The 25,171-nt window shown below is 43.8% G+C and overlaps 1 protein-coding gene across 1 annotated transcript in view; it reads left to right on the forward strand.

The window, feature by feature from the left end:
- The first annotated feature begins 13,337 nt into the window (after positions 1–13,337).
- RNF32 (ring finger protein 32) overlaps positions 13,338–25,171 on the forward strand; it is a 32,978-nt gene continuing 21,144 nt past the window's right edge. Inside the window, exons 1-5 of the mRNA XM_065939940.1 lie at positions 13,338–13,417; positions 13,892–13,983; positions 14,526–14,793; positions 20,577–20,719; positions 24,990–25,022. Of these exons, the coding sequence (XP_065796012.1) occupies positions 13,969–13,983; positions 14,526–14,793; positions 20,577–20,719; positions 24,990–25,022 (459 nt within the window). The 5' untranslated portion in view covers positions 13,338–13,417; positions 13,892–13,968. The remainder of the gene's footprint in view (positions 13,418–13,891; positions 13,984–14,525; positions 14,794–20,576; positions 20,720–24,989; positions 25,023–25,171) is intronic.

Raw genomic sequence — 25,171 nt, forward strand, 5'->3', positions numbered from 1 at the left:
TAAATAAATTGCTTTTAAAATAATGAAGAAATATAGCCCTTTTCAGACAAAAAACAAAAAAAAACTGAAGGAATTTGCTCCCAGGAGAATTGTCTTGCAAGAAATGCATAAAGTTCTTCAGAAGGAAGGAAAATTACATGGGTCAGAAATTCAAATATACTTTTAAAAATGTATATTTAAATAACAAAGATGGTTAGAGAAGGAACAGATGAAGGTAAAACAAATTTTTTTCATTTTTTCATGCTCTTCATTGATCTAATAGATCTATTGTTTGTTCAATATAATCAACAAAGAGCAATATATTGGATGATTTATAGCCTACAGATAATTGAAGTAGATGACAGCAATGTTACAAGGGATGGGAGAGAGTGGAGGGCCTACTCCTATCCATGAAGCAACATAATGTTATTTGAAATCAGATTTAGATTAGTTGCAAATGTATACAGTAAACTTAGAGCAACCACTAAAATAATTTTTAAAGGAGTATAATTGATACACTAAGAAAGGAGGGAAAATGAAACAATATAAAATGTTCAAGTAAAACCACAAAGGCAGAAAAAGAAGGAAAGATCAAAAAGAAACAAAGAACAAATGCAGAAAAAATAGAAAACATATATAGCAATAAATATTAATCCAACTATATAAGGATCACTTTATAAGTGAATGGTCTAAATACATTAAAACACAGAGACTGACAAAGTGGATTAAAATACAACAGTTAACTACATGTTATTTAAAAGAAACCCACTTTATATAAAGACAATGCTAGATTAACAGTAAAGGGATAGAGAGAGATATACCATGCTAGCACTAATCTAAAGAAAGCTGGAGAAGTTGTACTGATTTCAAACAAAGTCAACCTAAGGAGAGGATAATTGTCAAAGATAACGACAGGCATTTCATAATGATAAATGGGTCAATTCTACATGAAGACAAAACTATTTTTAATGCATATGTACCTAACAACAGGTCAAAATATGTGAAGCACAAACTTACAGATCTGAAAGAAGAAATAGATAAATCCACTATTGTAAGTGGAAACTTCAACAGCCTCCCATCAGTAACTGACACATCCAGCCTGTAGAAAATCATTAAGGACATAGTTGAGTTGACCAGCACTATCAATCAACCAAATTTAAATGACATTTAAAGAAGAGTTCATTCAACAACAGCACAGTGTACATTCTTCCCAAGTTCATATGGAATATTCATCAAGATAAACCACATTCTGAAACTAAACTGCTGCTGCTGCTAAGTCGCTTCAGTTGTGTCTGACCCTGTGCGAACCCATAGACGGCAGCCCACCAGGCTCCCCCATCCCTGGGATTCTCCAGGCAAGAACACTGGAGTGGGTTGCCATTTCCTTATCCAATGCATGAAAGTGAAAAGTGAAAGTGAAGTCACTCAGTTGTGTCCGACTCTTCGTGACCCCATGGACTGCAGCCTGCCATGCTCCATCACCCATGGGATTTTCCAGGCAAGAGAACTGGGGTGAGTTGCCATTGCCTTCTCTGGAAACTAAACTACTAATTATCAATAACTGAAACAGTTTGAAAATGCTGAAATATTTGGGGAATCAATTATACATCTCTACATAAGGCATGAATCAAAGAAAAAAGTCTTGAGATTCTTTAAAATACTTTAAATAAATATGAAAATGTAATTTATTGAAGTTTGTAGGATGCAGAAAAAGCAGTGCTTAAAGAAAAAGTTATAGTATTGAATGAATGTTAGAAAATAAGAAAACTCTAAAATCAAGAATCTTGGCTTCTGCATTAGGAATCTAGAGCAAGAAGAGCAATATAAACCAAAAGCAAACAGAAGTAAGTACATATTAAAAATTAGTGCAGGAACCAATGAAATTGAAAACAGGAAAACAACAGAGAAAAATCAACAAAATCAAAGCTGGTACTCTAGAAAGATCAATAAAATGCATAAACCTCTAATCAAGAAAAAAAGAGAAGACAGAAATTGCTAGTCAGAAATTCAAATGGGATTATCAATGGATTACTACTGACCTATTGGACATATAAAAACAGTAAAGGGATATTCTGAACAATTTTCACGCTCACAAATTTGATAACTTAAATTACATAGACCAATTTCTTAAAAGATACAATCTAACAGAACTTTTAAAAAGAAAAAGAGATAATCAGAACAGCCTATATTTAATAATAATATAGGTGCTAAAAAAACTAAGCAGCAGGTCAAGAGTGTTTCACTACTAGACTTTTAAGAAAGAAATCACACAAATTTTCTACAATCTCACCCAGAAAAACAGAAGCAGTACCCTGATATCTGCACCAAATAAAGGTATTATAAGAAAGAAAGACTACAAACCAATATCCCTGATGAAAATAGATACCAGTTTCTCAACAAATTATTAGCAAATAGAACCCAACAATGCATGAAAAGAACTACATACCATGACCAAGTGAAATTTAATCCAGTAATGCAAAGCTGGTTCAACATTCAAAAATCAATTAGTCCATCACATCAACAGGCTAAAGAAGAAAAATCATATAATCCTATCAATAGATGCAGATAAAGCACATGACAAAATTCAACACCCATTCATGACAAAAAATTCTTAGTGAACTAGGGATAGAGGGGAACTTCCTTAACTTGATAAAGAACATCTGTGAAAAACCTAACAACTAACATCAGACTTTACTGTGAGAAGATAAGTGCTTTATCCCTCTCATGGGGAAAAAAAGCAAGAATGTTTCTTCATTCCATACCTATTCAACATCATACTGAAAGTCCTAGATAATGCAATAAGACAAGAAAAGTAAACAGTAAGAATATACATATTGGGAATCTTTGTTCTCAGAAGATATGATTCTCTACAAAGAAAATCCCAAAGAACTAGCAAAAAAGACAAAAAAAAAAAAAAAAGTCCTGGAACTAATAAGCAATTATAACAAGCCTGCAGGATATAAGGTTAATACAAAAAAGTCAATCACTTTTCTGTATACCAGGAATGAACAAGTGGAATTTGAAATTAAAAACAGAGCACCATTTACATTAACTCCAATAAAATGAAATACTTAGGTCACGACTGAGCAACTTCACTTAGGTATAGATCTAATAAAATATGTGTAAGATCTACATATGGAAAATTACAAAACTCTGAAAGAAAGCAAAGATCTAAATAAATGGAGAGCTATTCCATGTCCAGGGAAAGGAAGACAATGTATTTAAAATATCAGTTCTTCCCCAATTTCATCTATGGCTACAACACAACCAAAATCCCAGTGAATTATTTTGTGGAAATCAACAAACTGATTCTACAGTTCATTTGAAAAGGCACAAGACGCAAAATGTTGTTGTTGTCCAGTGCTAAGTCATGTCTGACTCTTTGAGACCTCATGAACTGCAGCATGCCAGGCTTCCCTGTCCTTCACTATCTCCCGGAATTTGCTCAAAGTCATGTCCATCAAAGTCAATGATGCCATCCAACCATCTCATCCTCTGTTGCCCCGCCCCCTCTCCTCCTGCCAGCAAACTATTCCAGAATCAGGGTCGTTTTCAATGAATCAGCTCTTTATATCAGGTGGCCAAAATATTAGAGCTTCAGTTTCAGTGTCAGTTCTTCCAATGAATATTCAGGGCTGATTCCCACGATTGACTGGTTTGATCTCTTTGCTATCCAAGGTATTTCAAGAGTATTTCAGCGCCACAGTTCAAAAGTATCAATTCTTTAGCTCTCAGCCTTCATTATGGTCCAACTCTCACATCCATACATGACTACTAGAAAAACCATAGCTTTGACTAGACAGACCTTTGTCGACAATGTCACGTCTTGGCTTTTTATTAAGCTGTCTAGGTTTGTCACAGCTTTTCTTCCAAGAAGTAAGCATCTTTTAATTTCAAAGCTGCGGTCATTTGAAAAGCCACAAAACCCAGAATAGCCAACACAATACTAAAGAAGAACAAAGTTCAAGCACTAACCCTCCCAACTTAAAGTCTACATTATAAAGCTATAGTAATCAAGGCAATGTGGCATTGGTGAAAGAGTGGACAGATAAATGGAAGAGAATAAAGAGCCCAGGGGAAAAAGAGTGATCTAGACACAGACCTTGTATCTTTCACAAAAACTAACTCCAAATAGATAATACACCTAAATGTAAAATGTAAAACTATAAAATTTATAGAAGATAAACTGTGAGAACATCTAGATTACCTTGGCTTTGGAAATGACTTTCTACTACAATACCAAAAGCACAACCCATGAAAGAAAACAAATTTTAAAGATAGACCTCATTAAAATTTCAAATTCTGTTTTGCTAAAAACATTGTTGTTGTTCAGTTGCTCAGTTGTGTCCAACTCTTTGCAACCCCATGGAATGCAGCACGCCAGGCTTCCCTGTCCTTCACTATCTCCTGGAGTTTGCTCAAACTCATGTCCATTGAGTCGATGACGCCATCCAACCACCTCATCCTCTGTTACTCCCTTCTCCTCCTGCCTTCCATCTTTCCCAGCATCAGGGTCTTTTCCAGATGAAAAGATAAGACAGACTGAGAGGAAATCTTTGCAAAATTCATATCCAATCATGGACTTATATTCAAAATATACAAAGAAATTTGACCACTCAACATAAGAAGGTATCTTAATTTTTTTAAGTGGGCAAAAAATCTGAATGGACACCTCACCAAAGTAAATACATAGACAGCAAATCAAGATATTAAAGATGTTCAATATCATGTCATAAGGAAAGTACAAATATAAAACAAAAAATGAGATGCTATCACACACTTATTAAAATCACTAAAACTCAAATAACTTACCATTTCAAGTACTGATAAGGATGTGGAGCTAGTAAGGATTCAAAAAGTACACTTTGGAAGATTGGCAATTTCTTACACAGCTAAACATGGTCTTCATATAATCCAGCAACCCAAATGAGTTGAAAACTTATGTCTACACAAAAACTTGCACTCAAATGTTTACAACAACTTTATTCATAATCACTGAAACTACCACAGAGTCCTTCAGTAGATGAGTAAACAAACTGTGGTCCACCAGACAATGGCATATTACTCAGCTATAAAAAGAAATGAGGTGTCAAACATAAAAAGACATGAAGGAAACTTAAATGCATGTTGCTAAGTTAAAGAAGCCAATCTGAAAAGGCTACACACTGTATGAGTCCAACTCTATTCTTGAAAAGGCAAAATGACAGATAGTACAAAGAAGGGAGGGAGAGATTTTTACAGTAATGAAATTCTCTGAGTGATACTGTAGTCGTGGACACATGATGTGATGCAGTTGTCAAAACCTTTACAATTATACAAAAAGAGATGTGAATTCTTAAAACTATCAACTTTAGCTAATCAGAATGTATCAACACTGGTTGGTCTTTTGGGACAAATGCAGCATACAAATGCAAGATATTAAGAATGGGAAACTGTAAAGAAATGCTTTGTATTATATGCTTAATTTGTCTATAAATTTCATTAAATAAATAAAATGTTATTAATTTTTTTAAAATCTGGATTTGATCAGGATTGAGTCCGCACTGAATATATAAAAGCGTCAGCTGATCCAACTTTCAGAGGAACTGTACTGTCGATGCAGTCGTTAGAAACCAGCGTGCGTTTCCCGTCCAGGCTACTGTGGAGTTTACACAAGAAACCTGGAGCTTGTAACGCTTTTAATGGGCTTCCCTGGGGGCTCAGCTGGTAAAGAATCCATCTGCAATGCGGGTGACCTGGGTTCGATTCCTGAGTTGGGAAGATCCCCTGGAGAAGGGAAAGGCTACCCACTCCAGTATTCTGGCCTGGAGAATTCCATGGACTGTATGGTCCATGGGGTTCACAAAGAGTTGGACACAACTGAGCGACTATCACTTCACTTAATTAGGGCAGAAAAATCACAAAGAGCTGAGCAGAGCCAGTACTTGCAAACTCCAGTGAGTACGCATAATTGTCCTTGGAAAGGTTTTTAAAGTGTCTGGTGCAGGAGAATCACAGAGCAGTGGGCATGAATATCTTTATCATGTCAGTCATTCCATCGTAACAGGACACTCCTCTTCTCCAAAGTGATAAATCGATTCTAAATATATAGGATTCACCAACAAAGAATGAACTTGCTCCATTTTCTGTTCAGAAAACAAGTTTTTAAAGGAGCTCTTTGGCTATGCCCGTGACTTTAAATTACAGGCAAGGCACTGAAACACCGCGATCCCTCTCCCACCCCCACCCTGCCCCGGTGTAGGAGATGTTGTCATTAGTGTCTCTCTATCGATATTTTAACATTAACAGGAATGATGCAGTCATTGTACTCTTGTCGCAGATATAAAAATACAGATATGCCTTTGGCCAGAAGGGATGAAATAACTCCATCTAAGCTCTTTTTCATTTCTTTATTACAAACAAAACAAAACCCCTATATAATCTCTAGGAAAAAGAATATTTTAGAAAGTCCCCCCACTGGTGTAACAGCCTTTACAAGATGGCTGCCGCAGGACTCAGAGAGATAGTAAATTTCCCAACAATTGCTGGACCTCACATATTGCAAAATACAGGAACAGACTAGTTATTTGGAAAAAGGACTTGGGTGGAAGTAAGATAAGAATTACTGATGAATCTAGAAATATTAGTAGAAAGTCAAAGGCGATTCTAAAGATTCAGTGAAATATATTAAAGGAAAGGCATTTTCGGTGACGGGTAAAATTGAAAGCTATCCATAAATTAAAGGTGGATTCTGCGCCACTGTTCTTCATGCGGCAGGTTTATTTTCAGCATTAAGGACAGTGCTAAGAGAGGCTAGAGTGGAATATGCATTGAGTGGGACTAAGAATATTCTGCAGGCAACAAAGGAGAAACGTGAGAGCACTAACATTTAATACGTGAGGGTGAGGAGGAGGTTAAACTAGGAAGAACCACTCTAATCCTGCCTAGTGTCCATCAGCACAGAGTCCACAGTCTTGGCAGATGGGCAAACTTCATCTGTGTGGACCAAACGTATTGAGAACCCAGACTCTCCCACCACTAGAGTGCAAGAGCTGGTCTCTGCAGTAACAGTGAGAAACCTCATTCTCAGCCAGGAGACAAAGTCCAAATGCCACCTGTCATAGCTGGATATTTTCCTGTGCGGTAGAGAAGAACACGCCGGACTCCACACCGACTCTCACCTCTGTGCTCTGTGCTTAATCATGCTGGCTGCGCACGTCTGTAAAAGGACATTGACTCTAGCCTGAAACATACACAGCAGCCCTTTCTCAATGCTCTGCCTCCCAGGAGATAAAAATGTGCAGAACAGAAAATACCAATTATCTTGCTGGAGAGTCAAAGGAACACTGCGAACAAAGGATTCTGACACCAAGAAGTATGCAACAAGTCCCTCCTCTTTGGGTTAAAAAAAGAAGCCTCAGTGCTGATTTGGGTAAAATGGTTTTCTGGGACACTAGTCCGCCATCTTCTCTGTCTGTTGGCTTCCCAAATAAAGTCACTACCCCCTTGACCCAACAACTGCTCTGTGGATTTATTTGACTGTCAGGCTGCGAGCAGCACACGCTTGGACTCAGGAATACCTGCACTGCTCCTACACAGACAAAAGAGTATATGATTCCCCCATCATAGAAATGCTTCCCATCAAAGAGCCAGCCCTTCCGCCCTTGGCTGCCCCTCCTTCAAGGTGTGTGGGCACCATCACCCTTCTCTTCAGTGTTTGTGCCCGGGTCTCTGCACTACAGCCCCACACAGGAGGCGTCCTTCTTCAGTGCGTGGGGAAGAGCGCACCGCGCACTCGCTGCAGGCACAGCCGTGTCTCCTCTCCGCATCTAAGAGGAGCAGCCAGCCTCGGCCCGTCCTCTCCACCCACATCGCATCTCCTCCCCAGTGTTTTCTCCTCAGGCCATTCCCAGGACATCCAGTTCATGCTTCTGAGATTCTCAGATATTAATAACGCAAGTGTAAGCAGAGAGGTTAGGGGGTCCTCAGAGAAAGGGAACCAGACACGGCTTTCTAGACATAAGAGAAGCCATTTTCGGTCTCGGCCATTGTGAGATCTAAGCCTGGCCACAGTGCTGGCCCTTGACCAGGTCTCAGTCATTAATGATATTAAAGGAAATGCAGAACCAAAGACGACGCAATCAAGAAACAACAATTCACCGACAGAACAGAGTCCAAGCTCCCCCTAAAGGGTGCAGGTGACAGTCTGATACGACCAGTCGTCGTTCAGGCGCTCAGTCACGTCTCACTCTGCAGCCCCACGGACTGCAGCCCCCTGGCTCCTCTGTCCATGGGATTCTCCAGGCAAGAATACTGGAGTCAGTTGCCATTTACAACCACTGAGTTCTGCAGGAATTAAGGATCCCCCCCCACCACAAGGAACAGGATAGAATGATGATGTTGACCCTTAAAGACCAAGGCTTTGATAAACTAAAACTTGGACTCTGTTGACCTTCACCCCAATGCAATGCTGAATTCTCCTCTGCTCAGGCCCCTTCACGAATGTGCATGTGAAGTGAAAGTTGCTCAGTCGTGTCCGATTCCTTGCAAGCCTGTGGACTACACAGTCCATGGAATTCTCCAGGCCAGAATACTGGAGTGGGTACCCTTTCCCTTCTCCAGGGGATCTTCCCAACCCAGTGATTGAACCCAGGTTTCCCACATTGCAGGAGGATTCTTTACCAGCTGAGCCACCAGGGAAGCCGAATTCATGAATGTGCATGTACCTTAGCTTAAAACTTCCCCAACTTGACTGTTCTGGGAGGCACTGCCTTGGGAAAGATTCCCAGGGTTCTCCTCACTTGCTCCAAGTAACCATTCCTTCCTTCTCCCTCTCTTTGGCTTGGTTGTGTCTTTTGGCTCAACATCCACCAAAAAGGGAACCTGGTTTTCAGGTGACATGAGTGCTTATATAAAGGGCATTGGGCAATACTGCAGAGAACGTATTCAGGGGGGTTTCAGAGGATGCAAACACAGTCTACATAAGGCATTTTTAAGCCCATCTTTAAACAAACAAACAAAGACACTAGAAGCATAACAAACTATAAACCACTGATAAAAGGTTTCTTGGAGTGAGGTAGGTGGGTCATACATGTTATTGAACCTTTCTCATCCACGAATGTCACATTTTGAAGATGAATATAAGACTCCATCTGAAGGACAGGTGAGCTATGTGGTCCTCATAATGTCTTCAAATATCAACCACATCAGCTATGCTTTCTGTCAAGAATTACAAAGTAACAATTGCAAGACTAAATTTTTAAGCAAATGCCTGCAGAAAAGTATTCTATGTCACTAAGAAGAAAGACCCATTTCCTTAGGATAGAAAACATGCAGACAGTAAAACAGTCTTGAAAGTTGAAACACTTGGATGGAGGGAAGGAATTTTTTTTAATGGGAATTTTTCTTAGATGTTGAAAGTTTAAAAAGAACAAATACCTTAAAGTTGATATAAAGATTAGCAGGCACTGTACTAAGCAGTTCACATACATATGCTGTTTTAGCCTTATCCATACAAGCATGGGATGCTCCAGGCAAGAATACTGGAGTGGGTTGTCACGCCCTCCTCCAGAGGATCTTCATGACCCAGGGATCGAACCCACATCTCCTGCATTGGAAGGCAGGTTCTTCACCACTCATGCCACCTGGGAAGCCCTGTTTTAACCTCACCAGAGCCCTAAAGTGGTAATAGTATACCTATTTATCATCTGAATTCTTCCTGTTACAAGTAACAGAAAATCAGACCTCTCAACTGCCTGAAGCTTAAAGGGAAGTTATTCACTCAGGTTAACTGGAAAGACGCAGAGTTGGGTTAAAGCCCCTTCAGGACTTAAACTACCTCACCAGGGGTAAGCCCCTTCAGGACTTAAACTACCTCACCAGGGCTTGGACTCTGTCCAAATCTCTGCCACTTCCTGTTGAATCCCCTTCTGAGCTTCAGGACAGCCCCCAGCAGCTTCCTGCTCTCACCCTGTGAGGAGCACAGCTGCAGCTTCACGTCTTCCCTTGTTCCTGCACTCAGCAGGAAGAATAAAGGAATGTTCCCGTAGCTCCCACAAGTAGACAGAGTCCATCCGATCAGACTCGCTCAGGCCCACGTGCTTGCCAGTTGTAAGTCACTGTGGCCAGGACACCGAGACTTTCTGCTGCGCTGAGGCTGGTCGTGTGCTCCATCCCAGGACGCCTGATGGCGCAGGGCTCACGGACGCTGACGGGAGGAATGAGAAATGCCCCCTTTATGTATGTATATGCCCCCAAAAGTAAGACCTATCTGACTGATCCCAAAGCTCTGGCTCTCTGCTCTGTGCTGGAGGGACACTCCCAGCCACAGAACAAAAGGTTCTCTGACCAGTGACCCCACCTTGTCTCCTAGCCCCATCACCATCAGAACATCAATCAAGGCTACAGTGTTTGTTGGAAAAGCTTCCAAGAGTATGTGAAGATTAATAACTTAAAATTCACTTCATTATGAATTTAATTTGGCTTTACCAAAAAATCTTAGCTTAATTTTAGTCAGTTTCTACCAACTTTCAAACAAGAGTGGCCACCTTAGAAAATCTAATTCCACTAGGAAAAAAACCTTCAGTGAAGCTTCTAATTGTCTTGTTTCATCAATATAATACCATTCATTCCCATGTTACATCACTAATGTGGCCTTGAACAATCAACGATCTATTTCCAACCAACTTGGTAAGTTCTTTAGACCTCTCTTTCAGAGGAGTGGAGAAAAAGGAACTATTTGCATTTTGTATTTTGTGTCTGTACTTTCAGCTGAACTTCATTTCAATAAAAGTTGAAATACACACTGAGTCAGTGTCTCAACAAGCTTCTGTTGGTCTCCGGGTTGGGCCAGAGTGAGGCGTTAAGTACAGCATCCAAGCTTACCTCTAACAACTAAAAAGCCAAAGAAATGTGCGAAACAGTGGATTTCGGACGCTGGACAACGGATAGTGCGTGATGTGATGGTTAGAGAAGGAAAACCAAGTGGGCCCAGGCGAGTCCAAGCCATAACCGAGGCAGGGCGGCGGCCCGGCGGCCCGGGGCAGGCGAGTTCAGGAACCGCGCGGGGAGCGTGGGGAGAGAGCCGCGGGTAGAGCGCCCCGGCCGGGCCGCACGGCAGCCTGCTCTGCCCGCCTGCGCGCGCAGCGCGCCCCCGAACGAGGGCCGGGCGAGCGGGCACGCGCGGCGCGGCCGTGTGCGGCGCGCGGCCGACGAGCGTGCGCGGTAAGAAAGCCCCGCCCAGGCCTACCGGGCGCGCGGCAGGGCCGGCGAGCATGCGTGATGAGGCTGCAAGCGGGTCGGGACCGGCGAGCATGCGCAGTGTGGCAGAGCCGCGGCGGACCTCCGGAATGCGGTTCCCGGCCGGGGGCGACTCGGGGCTGATGAGCATGCGCGCTGGTGCTAGCCTGGCGCGGCGACGGTTGCTAGGCAACGACGAGCCGCGCCGGCGGAGGGCTCCGGCCGCGGTGGGCGTGCGGCGGGCGGGGTCGATTGCGCGGCAGGTGTGGTCTCCGGTGGGGTGCGCGGGAGGGGAGGTGGAGGGGGCGCCCTGCAGGCGAAAGGGGTGGGCGCTGTCCTGCCCACCTGCCCCGCGGGCATCCCTTGGAGGGCCTGAAGGGTCACCGCTTGAGAACCGTAACCTGTCCGTTACTGAAACGCTTCACGTGTACAGTTGACCCTTGAACTCAGTGTGAACCGCTGAGTCCTCCCGTGTGCTGTGCGCGGATGCTCTTCAATAAATACCGTGCCACAGCGCCTCACCCGCCCCGGCGCAGGACAGGAGGGCGCCTGGGGCTCGAGCGTCCTGGGGTCTTGGTCAAACCACTGGTACCCAGGGACCGGAGGATTTCAATTACATCTGTCTCTGTGCTTCGGGCCAACCTAGGTGCAGTCTCATCAAAAAACGTAGAAGGAGGGATTCCTGAGTTATAAACCGTAATAAGACAGTGTCCAATTGTCTCTTAAAAATTGCGTTTCTCTTGTATGCCTGTATGTTTAACTAGGGTGTTTATGAATTAGCTTAAAGTCACTTAGACAAATTGGCAACTAATTACTTTGGCACCACAGTAGTGTTTTTATGTTACCAAGTCCTACATCTTTTAACTAATTGTTAACAATGGAATTTACAAAGAAAGAATATTCCTATTAATTTTAGCTCTAAATACTGGCTAAGGATTAACTTTCTAACCCTACCATTGCCACAGACTAATTATATAATTTTGGAGGAGTCAGTAATCTCTGGATGTTTTCTCATTTTAAAATGAAGTTAGCATGTGTGTGTGCGCGCGCGCACGTGCGAGCTCAGTTGTGTCCACCTGTTTGCGACCAAAAGTGAAGTTGGACTATACCTCAAAAAAATGAAGTTGAACTAAATACTTGAAAATAGTTTCTAATGCTGAAATTTAATGACACTATAGTACTTACGAGGAGCACCGTTTTTAAAAGCTCTTATCCTGATGTTAATCACAATGGCTTCCACGAGATAAAACTGTCAACTGCAGATGGTTAGCTGTGATTATTAAACAATTTTTAGGATGATGTAAACTATAATCTGCCAGGTTGTGGGCGTTTTTAAAGTAGAAGATTCTGGTAGTGATCTTTCAGCATTTTAAATGTCTTCTGCCATTTCTTCAGCCTAGACTGTTGTGATGAAACATTGGATGGAAACTTCCTTCATGCCTCTCTTGATGCCAGAATTGAAGGGGAATGAGGTTGCCGTGGAAACGGTCACCTCACTTCTAGAGGATCTTGGCAGCAGCTAAGCCCTGACTTTTCTCATTCTACATTTCTCATTCGACACTTTCTCCTTAGGAAGTTCATTCTGTGGGACTAACTGGATGTAGGTGTCCATCCTGAAACTCACATTAGGGATTACTTCCTTTCTTGTCTTACAATCAGGCCCTCAGTACTGCTCCCTAGATGACTTCAACAGGGTACTGTCTCTCCCCACCCCAATGTATTTTGGTCTCTTGTCTTCTCAGATGGTAAAGAATCATAAGATATACCCTTGTCTAAAAACTGACGGGTCAATTCCAAATTCTTCCTCCAGCTTTGAAGGGAATTGGGCTGTGTCATTTAATCCTGACAGTAGTCCTGCATGGGGAGTGCTGTGTGTGTGTGTGTGTGTGTGTGTCTTAAGCTGGGAAAGCAGACTCAGATGTGCTACATATTTTGCAAACAGAGCAAGCCCGGAACCTGGCTCATGGTCTGTAGTCTGTGCTCTTGGCAGGGGGAAGTCACAGGTGTTCCTCCTCCGTCCCAGGGCATCCACTGTTCCCTTCTCCTCTGAAACGTAAACCTCTGCTGACTTCTGGAGTGCCTTTGCTTTTCTCATACTGTGGGGCAGCATGTTCATCATCCGCTCTCTGTCCTTCAATTTCCAGGTTTAGTATTATCTCTTTAAGAGGCTTCCCCGATGGCTCAGATGGTAAAGATTCTGCCTGCAATGCAGGAGACCCAGGTTCGATCCCTGGATCAGGAATATCCCCTGGAGAAGGAAATGGCAACCCACTTGAGTATTCTAGCCTGGGAAATCCCATGATCAGAGGAGCCTGACAGGCTGCAGTCCATGAGGTTGCAAAAAGTCGCAGGAACTAACACTTTGACTTTTCAAGTATTTCACGTACATTCTCTGATCTTTTAGTCTGAAATTTTGTTGTATTCACACAAGATATCATTACATTTAGCAATGGATTGTTCTCGTTCACATTAATACATTTCCCCCAACTCACTGGAGAACTGCTTGAGGACAGGGCTTGATCAAGATGCAACTGGCTTGAATTCCTCCAAGACTAGATCACGGAGCATGGGCGTGGTGGTAGGCAGTCCTGTCACTTCACCATCAGTTAGACCCTCAATTTTATCTCTTCCCCATAAACTTCATCAGACGTTTTATGCACACTCTAACTTAGACTTTCTGTTGACTTTTTTACAGGAGAAGAATTAAAGGACTGGGATATGACATGATGATATAATTTGATATAGCCAAGCAACAGCTTCTCCCGAATCAGCATGCTAAGAAATAAGGTACACAATCCTGTTTAAAACACAGACGTTGTTTTACTCATGCATATGTTTAAACTCAGCTATACGATGGTATAAAAAGAGCTTGCAAACTTTGCATCAGTGAGGCACTGTCAATGTAGTGCTTGGTGCAAGCATTTCTTAGCTGCAGAGCAGTTTTATTTTGTATAAGTTTTCACCAAAGAAACATGCATTTAAATGCAAGGTTCTCTGTAGTATAACAGAAACAAGCTTTGCCTAATTATAGTGAAACAATGTGCTCGGGCACGCACAGCTTTTATAGGTCAGAATGTATTTATTCTTATTATAATTAAGGCCTTAGTAATTAAGTGAAAAGATGTTACTGTGTCATTAACATAAATGAGACTGGGCTTTGGTCCTGAGACTGGGCTTTGGTCCCCGGACTTGGGTAGCCGATAGATGCAGCGTTCTTTACTACTGGATCTGGTCTGGTATGTCATCAAGGTTGAGTATTAAAGTGTAAGCTTTCTTGTAAATGAGTCATTAGATAATGTAACTATAAGGCTTTTCCCCCTACTTTTTAGGGTCATTCCTCCAAACAGGATAACTTAACAGTCACTGCAGTGGCTTTACAAGATCACATTGTACATGATCTTCAACTTCAAAATCTTTCAATAGCAGACTCTTCTAAGACAAAGGTACAAAAGACAGAGAACAGATCCAAATCTCTAAAAAGAAATACAAAGGCCCTAATAGATACTGGACTTAAGAAAACCACACAAGGAGGCCCTAAAGTGGAAGATCCAGAAAATGAATATGTTCTTGATCCAAAACCACCACCATTAACTTTAGGTAAGCTGATCTCATCACTCTTATTTTGACTTACTAGAGCTAAAGAATCTAGTTGAGATGAATAGTACCATTTTCTCTGGTACAGAAGTTATTTTAATTTACAATCTTACAGAAAGATATGTGTGTACTAAAGTTTAAAAACAGTGGTGGGGACAGTTTGAGCAAAAATTAAAGACAGTAATGATAAATGAAAGTTGCTTAGTTGTGTCCGACTCTTTTGCAACCCCATGGACTGAACAGTCCATGGAATTCTCCTGGCCAGAATACTGGAGTGGGTAGCCTTTCCCTTCTCCAGGGGATCTTCCCAACCCAGGGATTGAACCCAGATCTCCCGCATTGCGAGCGGATTCTTTACTGGCTGAGCCACAAGGGAATCCCAGTAATGATAAGTAGAGCAAGAATAAGAGGAGAATAAAGTAAATATCTGTTAATCTACAATGATAGAAATAAATCATTTAATAAATAATAGGAAAAGCTCTTTCTTACAGTCGATTAACAGCTATTAAATATAGTAGATAGGGGCTAGAAATAGGAAATCAGCATCTGGCCAAGACCATAGTGATAAAAAGCAGCCATATCACTTTGCTGACAAAGGTCTGTATAGTCAAAGCTATGGTTTTTCCAGCAGTCATGTATAGATGTGAGAGTTGGACCATAATGAAGGCGGCAGCCAAAGAATCGGTGCTTTCAAACTGTTTTTCTGGAGAAGACTCCTGAGAGTCCTTTGGACTTCAAGGAGATCAAACCAGTCAGTCCTAAGGGAAATCAACCCTGAATACTCATTGGAAGGACTAACATGAAGCTCCAATACTTTGGCCACCTGATGCAAAGAGTCAACTCATTAGAAAAGACCCCGATGCTGGGAAAGATGGAGGACAAGAAGAGAAGGTGATGACAGAGGACGAGTTGGTTGGATGGCATCACTGACTCGATGGACATGGGTTTGAGCGAACTCTGGGAGAAAGTGAAGGACGGGGAATCCTGGCGTGCTGCAGTCCATGGGGTCACAAAGAGTTGGACATGACTTAGTGACCGAACAACAACCACAGTGATGACAGTGGTACCCGGATGCTGGAAGTAGCGGGGAGTGGCGCTGAGACTCGGATCTGGGCGCAGCCTCAGAGCGTCGCCCCAGGGACGTACTCACTGCACAGAGAAAGTGGTGGCACCTTGACCAGGTGAAGAAGTCGGGCCAGGCTCTCAGAAGGGCGCAGGCCCCTCCTAGACATTCCCACCAGAGAAGCATCTCTCAGTCTGCTCGGAGGACACATCAGCTGACCCAGAGGGAGGTTCCTGGCCAGGGCTCCGCAGAAGCATCAAGAGAAGCAAATAAAGACCAAGGTGCCAGGCCAGGTCCTGAGAGGCCAAGGGGGCAGGCTAGCTGAGCACATGTGGAATCGGGGTCAGAGCAGAAGGGCATCAGTGAGACTAGAAGGACGCCCAGCGGGGTGGACAGATGAATCGAGAGCACTGGATCAACAGGCCGAGCTGAATGGGACCATGGCACTCAGGTCCCGAGACATGTTAGCATCTTGAGAGGCTGAGTGCAAGGCACGTGAGGCTCCTTTACACGGTTTTACAGCGTTTACAAGTCCAAATTATTGTAAGCTGCAAGCTTGGGAATAGAAAAGGTTTATTTCTTATTTTTATTTGTTGCGAGGGAGGTCAGATCCAGCCATGCACCCAGGAGGCTGGCGAACATCAGCTAGCTTCTGCCATAGATTCACGGGGTTAAGCGGTTTTGTCCCTGCAAAGAACAGAGGAAGAATGTTCTTGACGGAGACAAAGGCACGTGCAGGGCTCTAAAGCAAGACAGCTTGGGTGTCTGAGCTGCTGAAATGAGAATGAGCTGGGGCCTGGTGAGCGAGGGTAGGGCAGATGGAGAGACTGGGGCGAAACCGGCAGGGGCCGATTAGGAGAGGGGCTTGTGGTGTAACACTGTTGTTGTGATGAAATTCACATAACATATCAAGTTTACCACCTCAGCATTTTTAAGTGTGTAGCTCAGTGGCTGTGAGTGCACTCCCACTGCCCAGCAATCATCGCCGCTGTCCGTCCCCAGAACGTCTTCATCCTCCCAGACTCTGCTCACTTAAACACGCCCAGCCCCTCTCCCCACCTCGGCAACCGCGGGTTTCGTCTCTGTCTCTGAGAATCTGAGCACTTTGGATCAGTCATTTGGTATCTGTCCTTTTGTGTCTGGCTTGTTGCTCTCGGCGTAACGTCTTCAGGGCTCGAGCTGCCAGTCGCAGCACTGTCAGAACCTCGTCGTTTAGGCCGGAACACCGTCTGCTTGCCGGCATACAGCAGGTCTGCCCATTCCGTCGGGGGATGCTTGCGTTGTCTCCTCTTTCAGTTACCGTGATTGCTGCTGCCAGGAAGCTGTTTGTACAAATACCTGTTTGAGTCTCCGCCTTCCATTCTCTGGGGCATGTGCCGAGAATTGCTGGACCGTGTGGTAATTCTATATTTAATTTTTTGAGGAACCGCCATAAAATTTTTTAAATGATGCTGGGCCTAGAGAGAGGTTTGCTGGGGCCCTGGTGGAGAAGGAGCCGGAGGCCTGCGGGCGGGAGCAGACCTGTGAAGGGGAGCCCGGGGCGCCCACAGTGCCAGACGGAAGCTCCGGCCTTCCCCCCGGAACTGCTCACGGCGCTAGTCCCGTCCCAGACGCGGTGTCAGACAGGAAGTGCGCGGCTTGGAGCGCGAGGCAGTGCTTAGTGACGGCCTTCCGTCTGCACGAACAGTTTACAGAAACCGTCAGGAGCCTCGGCACCGTCGCCTGAGGCTGTAAATTACACCAGCGTCCCGATTTGGCGTAAGGGAGTCATTCTTTCAGCACCTCTGAATGAAAAACACATCTTAGCATTATGTATGTTAGCTACTAGTGAGGTGGGCCTATTAGGGGAAGCACGCTGACTGAAACCGCCCACCCTGCCCAGGCACCACGGTAACCACTTGCATGAGTTGTTTTATGACAGGAGGTCCTGGAACGGAACACGGAACTAATAAGCCACCCCCCACCGGAAGAGCGCGGGAAAGGTCAAAAGGAGACACCACGTGGCCGACACCTCCCAGAATCCTCCTCTGTGGCCTCCATCTTGGCTGACAGGGCTGCACCACCAGGAAGGACTCTGAGTCAGAAGGATTGGCTAAGACACCCCGGAAACTACCCATCACCATAAACCCAAGACGGCAAGCCAAGTGGCAGAGCAGTTCTCCCGGGTTCCCTGACCCTCCCGCTCTCCGCCCAGGCGCCCCTTCCCAATAAAATCTCTGGCTTTGTCAGACATGTGTCTCCTCGGGCAATTCATTTCCAAGTGTTAGACAAGAGACCAGTTTCAGACTCTGGAAGGGGTACCACACACTCTTAACTGTTGCCCAAACCTAATACCGCTCTTGGGTTCCCATCTTTTCTTGCTGACATGCTGGAGTTCTCAACATCCTCGTTGTCTGAACCCCATGTTGACTTCGCCACAGAGACTATCCTCTCCAGGTCTGTGTCTGATCGTATATTTGAACACTCTTCACTCCAACTACTGTTTTGTCTACCAGTTTTTCCTCTTTATTCTTTATGATTCGGGGGATTTCCATCCTTACCCATCCTTGAAATCACAAAGATGTCCCCGTCTTTTCTTCACTACCTTTGAAGTTTTGCATTTCACTTAGATCTCAGCCCAGTTTATTTTGCAAATGATTTGCTGAACATTATTTCATATAATGATTAAAGTTAGAGTCTTCCCTCAAATCATGAGCCATGCTTTCTTAGCTGGCTTGTGGCACCACGTTGTGCAGGCAGTGAGTTTTCTGTGTTTATTGGAGAGACGGAGAGGGAGAGTGTGCATGATTTGGGGCTTCTGTTTCTATGTCACTATCTCACTGTTTTCATTCATAAAATTTTGTAATGTGCTGTAATAACTCATAGGAAAAGTGCCAAAATCTGTCCCCCAGAATGTCTTCCAAAAATATACTCTCTCAGTACATTAAAATACAGTAGGTGACCTTTCATTTTATCTTCATGGAGACATTCCTTCTAGAACCTTCCACCATTCCTCTCACATCTGGACAGTTGCTCTGCGGGCCTGGTGCGGGGCTGTGGGCCCTGGGCCTCTGCTCAGCACCCTCCTGTGGACTGTGGCCCTAAGGCTCTCCTGCCTCTTTCTGCACCCTGCAGTGCCGTTGTAGCAGGAACTTCTGGGGAAAAGTGCGTGAGAGGCCACATCCAAGCGTGCAGACAGGAGACACCTGTGTTCTGCTCCGACGTGGACTGTCGCTGATAAGAGATTCTCACATGGAAAGCTTTGTCTCACAATTCTGGAAGGGCTGCTTCCCGCCGTCTGTGTTGCTGTGGATGCATCTGATGTGCCTCTGGCTCCTGGTCCTTGGGGATCTTTTTCTGCCTCTGCAGCTTCGCAGCGACCGAACTTGTGTGAGTCTTTCGTTCGGTCCTTGCTGGGTCCTCTCTGACTAAAAACAGATGTCCTCTTCTGGGAGACGTTTGGGCTATTTTAAGTTGTTTACTCTCCGGTTTCTTTTTGTTCTGGAACACCTGTCTTTCAGATGTCAGACTTATCCTTGAGTTTCCTTATTTTCTGTCTCCTCCTTTACCATATTTTTCTACTTTGCGATATCTTAACTTCCTCCTCCAGTCTTTTGGTTGACTCTCATATTTCTATTGGACCCTAAAACATTTCCATCTTTGAGAGCTCTTTCTTGTACTCTGAGTGGGCCTGTCGAGGCCTCCCATTCTTGTTCCGTAGACCTGGCACTTCACTCTCTGTCCCTGAAGGCGGCCCTGTGGGCCTCAGTTGCCTGGGGGCGGGGTGGGGAGAGCCGAAGCCGTGCTCACGCCCCCACCCCGGCTCTCCCGAGCTCCTCGAAGTTCCTTCTCCAGAGTGCTTCCGCTGGAACAGATGCTCTGGGCCTGCTCTAGGGTAGACATGCAGCAGATCCTCAAACGTGACTGAGGCAAGGACTGATCCTAACAGTAACTGTACCTCATAAGTTTTTAGCAAGGGAAGAACTGGGTTGATACTCATGTTACAAAGGTCACTGGCAGCAGAAACAAGCAAAATTGGAGGAAGGCAATGCTGAAGGCTGAGAGAGAAGTTAGCTGAGAAATGAGGAGACCTTTGGCCAACACCTGTGAAAAATTTGTAAAATAGGATATCAGCCCGGCCTGCTTTATAGAATCATTGTGAAAATGAAATAGATGTGTGGAATTCTTTGTAAATAAAAACAACATAAATGTAAGATATCATTCACCTTGAGAGTCCTTGGACAGCAAGGAGATCAAACCAGTCAATCCTAAAGGAAATCAACCCTGAATATTCACTGGAAGGATTGATGCCGAAGCTGAAGTTCCAATACTTTGACCACTTGATGCAAAGGACTGACTCATTGGAAAAGTCCCTGATGCTGGGAAGGATTGAGGGCAGGAGGAGAAGGGGACAACAGAGGATGAAATGGTTGGATGGCATCACGGACTCAATGGACATGAGTTTGAGCAAGCTCCAGGAGTTGGTGATGGACAGGGAGGCCTGGCATTCTGCAGTCCGTGGGGCTGCAAAGAGTCGGACATGACTGAGCGACTGAAGAACACCAGATTATTCTCCTTGACTTCTGTGCACCTGTATAGAAGCAGCATTCTAAGTACGGTGGAATGAAGTAAGTACAGTGAGCGTTTTGCCTTAATACTTGCAAAATAATGTCATTAAAATGATGCATGAGTTACCACCCTGTAAAACGCACTGGACTCACATTCCCTGTTGTTTGAACTTCAGCACAGAAGTTGGGCCTCTTTGACCCTCCCCCGTTGCCACTGTCGGCGGATGAATGGGACAGAGTGAAGCAGAGGTCCGTGGAGCAGGGGGACTCCATGCAGCCGTGCCCGATATGCAAAGAGGAGTTTGGACTTCACCCGCAGGTGTTTAATGTGAGCCTTAGATAAGCAAGCCTACGGGGCGTTCTCCAGTGACTGGACTCTGAACTGGGGATTAAGAGGGTCCGCACTTCTTTCTTCCAGTCTCTTCCTCCTATTTGACCCTCAAAGACTCAACATTTTCTTTTCCATTAGTTAAGTTTGTATATGAGAAAGAGCTAAACACCCTCACTGAACACTCTTATTTACTGAGTACAGAGTGTGTACAGGACTGTTCCCACTCCACTGGCCATGCGCAGCAGGGGTGGGGGAACCCAGCTGGTAAGTTACACAGAGCAGAAGAGTGAGGATCGTTCAAGTTGTTTCAAGAATTGAAATCCTAAAGGGAAAACCGAGCTTGAATATCTCCAAAGAATCTGTGGGAGGATCTTTAAGTAAAATCTTATAACAATCTTTATTATGAAAGTTTACCATAGTAAGACTGATGATAATATAGATAATATACTATCAGTCTATGTCATAGTTTGGTTTTTTTTTTCCTGCACATACTTTGTCTAACTAAACTTCAATCTCCTGGAAGTTAAGGGGCTCTGCTATTTCTAGAATCTTTTGGTTTTTTTTTTTTTTTAGCTAATGACCACCCTGAGTAATTTCTCTCATAGGTAGCATTATGCTTTCTACACAGAGGCACTTGGAACTTTGCTTTAAAAAAAAGAAAATACAGCAAATATATTTAAAAGCAGGCTTAGAATTCACAGCCTAGGAATCCCAGGCTTCATCTACCAACCTGGCACATAAACTCTCAAACTTCATTTGTTTCAATGAGTTTTTATGGTTAATGAGTTAGTTCACAATCATAAACTTTTGTTCTTTACTAATTTGAACTCACACATTATTTTAAACATACTTATTATGTTCTAGTTCTCTATCAAGACCTAATATCTTATGTACATGGAAGTTGGGTATTTCAGAAAGATTGTGGTCCTTAAAGCTTGGAAATAGCTCTGGGACGATTTACCATTTAGTTAATGAGCTAATAAAGCCAGGAGGAGTCTTTCTGGCCCCAACAACCTCTTCATTAATTGTGCTACAGACACTTGGTCCAATGGTGATGTGAAGAAGGAAATCTTGAAGCTGAGTATCTGAAGTGGGACTGGAATGTCACACACCCAGCATTTCTCCCATTCTGCTGTTTATAAATGTCTCATTGTAATATTTTTGGTTACAGATATAGACACGGGTGTCTTTTGCATTTCAAGTTTTAGTTGTTAGGTTTAGCTTTTTCCTTTGTTGTTGTTCAGTTGCTAAATCATGTCTGACTCTTTGCAACCCCACAGACTATAGCCCATCAGGCACCTCTGTCCATGGGATTCTCTAGGCAAGAATACTGGCGTGGGTTGCCATTTCCTTCTCCAGGGGATCTTCCTCACCCAGGGATTGTATCCCAGTCTCTTGCATTGGCAGGCACATTCTTTACCACTGAGTCAACTGGGAAGCCCTGTTTTTCCTTAGTCAGCATTTTCCCGAAATTTGATCAGTTCAGCTCACGTATCTCTGAGGTGGGCGTTATATCCCTTACAGATGAGGAAATAACAATTCCCATGATTCATGGCAGGTTGCTCAGGACATGTACTGAGCAGGACTCGGGTCCAACCCTGACTTCTAGGACACTTTCAGTGTGTTTACCACCACTGAGTCATTCAGTTTTCTTCTCAGAGAATGTTTGCCAACAACAACTATTTATGAACATTTAATAGTATATTTTAAATATACAGAGTTCAGTTCAGTTGCTCAGTTGTGTCTGACTCTTTGTGACCCCATGGACTACAGCAAGCCAGGCCTCCCTGTCCTTCACCAACTCCCAGAGTCCACCCAAACTCATGTCCATCGAGTCAATGATGCCATCCAACGATCTCATCCTCTGTCGTCCCCTTCTCCTCCTCCTGCCTTCAATCTTTTCCCAGCATCAGGGTCTTTTCAAATGAGTCAGTTCTTCCCATCAGGTGGCCAAAGTACTGGAGTTTCAGCTTCAGCATCAGTTCTTCAAATGAATATTCAGGGTTGACTTCTTTTAGGATTGACTGGTTGGATCTCCTTGCAGTCCAAGGGACTCTCAAGAGTCTTCTCCAACATCACAGCTCAAAAGCATCAACTCTTCGACGCTCAGCTTTCTTTATAGTCCAGCTCTCACCTCCATACATGACTACTGGAAAAACCATAGCTTTTACTAGATGGACCTTTGTTGGCAAAGTAATGTCTCTGCTTTTTAATATGCTGTGTAAGTTAGTCATAGTTTTTCTTTTAATCTTTAATTAGCTTTTTAATCTTTAAGGAACAAGCATCTTTTAATTTCATGGCTTCACTCACCGTCTGCAGTGATTTTGGAGCCCTCCAAAATTAAATCTCTCACTGTTTCCATTGTTTCCCCACCTATTTGCCATGAAGTGGTGGGACCAGATGCCATAATCTTAGTTTTGTGAATGTTGAGTTTTAAGCCAACTTTTTCACTCTCCTCTTTCACTGTCATCAAGAGGCTTTTTAGTTCTTCTTCACTTTCTGCCATAAGGGTGGTGTCATCTACATATCTGAGGTTATTGATATTTCTCCCGGCAATCTTAATTCCAGCTTGTGCTTCATCCAGCCTGGCATTTCTCATGATGTACTCTGCATATAAGTTAAATAATATGTCGCAGGGCGACAATATACAGCCTTGATGTACTGCTTTCACAATTTGGAACCAGTCTGTTGTTCCATGTCTGGTTCTAACTTGCTTCTTGACCTGAATACAGATTTCTCAGGAGGCAGGTCAGGTGGTCTGGTATTCTCATCTCTTTAAGAATTTTCCACAGTTTGTTGTGATCCACACAGTCAAATGTTTTGGCATAGTCAGTAAAGCAGAAGTGGATGTTTTTTCTGGAACTCTCTTGTTTTTTGTGTGATCCAACGGATATTGGCAATTTGATCTCTGGTTCCTCTGCCTTTTCTAAATCCAGCTTGAACATCTGGAAGTTCTCGGTTTACATACTCTTGAAGCCTCATTTGGAGAATTTAGAGCTAGACTAGACGGACCTTTGTTGGCAAAATAATGTCTCTGCTTTTTAATATGCTATCTGGGTTTGTCATAGCTTTTCTTCCAAGAAGCAAGCTTAAATGGTAATAATTTAAAAGGACCCACATTAATGAGTTTTTGCAATTTAGGCTTCTTGGTGGCAGTAAGTTTCAAGAATTGGTTTTAGAACTTTCTGAGTTGTGTTTATTCTGGTATTTCTTCCATTCTTCCCATTAACAAGGAAAGTATAGACTGAATAAAGGCATGATGGTGGGGCGAGGGGATGATTACTTTAAAACTGGGAGGTTTCCCCCAGACCAAGTGGCCCAGGGAAGGCATGGGCCTTCCATGCCTTGGAACATTCACTCCTGGGGAAGTTTATCTGCTGCGACCCCCTCCAGCCCAGCGCCGTCAGAGAGAATTCAGAAACGTGGAGCAGGGGAGTGGACTGCATGCTGGCTGGCCTGGTCTCACCCTTCCCTGCTCCTTCCTTCCAGAAGAACCAACCTCCTTTCTCTTCATTCAGTCTAAGCTCCGTTGTCCCAGCCCAGAGTATCTTTAGGCAGTCTGGATATAACATCTCAACCCAGAATATCATAGCATCACCGACTCAATGGACATGAGTCTGAGCAAACTCCAGGAGACAGTGAGGGACAGGGGAGCCTGGCGTGCTGCAGTTCTTAGGGTCACAAAGAGTTGGGCACGACTGAGGACTGAACAACAATGGAATACCATTATTCAGTGGGAATTTGGGCCACAGAAAGGTGGAATTTTCTGGCAACCACCCTTGCCCTGCATTTAAAGGAGAAAAGGTAATTCATGTGTCTCTGGGATTTGCTGCTCATTAGAGAGTGCAGTTGAGTTGAACAGAGTCCTAAGAAAAGGTGTTTGCTTTCTGTCCTCTGCACCCCACCCCCAGCCTGGGTCCCTGCCAGCTGTGCTCAGAATAGGATCTGCCCAGAAATATTTCTCTTTTATAATCGTCTCATTTTTAAATATACACTTGTTCTGTAGCAAACTTCACGTGTTTGTTTGATGTTTCAGATTGTTGTTAAGTTTCTCTGGTTGAGATTATATACCCGTGCCATGCTAAACTTTAACTCCAAATATTGTAAATATCAAGGTTGTTAAATCTGCTTCTTAACGTTTTCAAAGAAGCAACACAGCTTACTTTTAAAGAGTCAGAACTTTTCTTTTAATTAATGTATTTATGCTGCTTCTCCTTTAAGCTAATTTAAACTTCAAACCTTTGTCTTCTCTGAACAGGTGCTGCTCTCCTGCTCCCATGTGTTCCACAGGGTGAGGCGACCCCGCCCGGCGCCCCCAGGGGCACACGGCACCCCTCCAACTCAGGGTTGGGGCCGGCTCGCACTTTGCTGCTTAGTCCCTCAGTCGTGTACAACTCTTTTCGACCCCGTGGACTGTGGCCCACCAGACTCCTCTGTCCA

Source organism: Muntiacus reevesi, chromosome 6 (assembly GCF_963930625.1).
Source record: "Muntiacus reevesi chromosome 6, mMunRee1.1, whole genome shotgun sequence".
Classification (NCBI taxonomy): domain Eukaryota; kingdom Metazoa; phylum Chordata; class Mammalia; order Artiodactyla; family Cervidae; genus Muntiacus; species Muntiacus reevesi.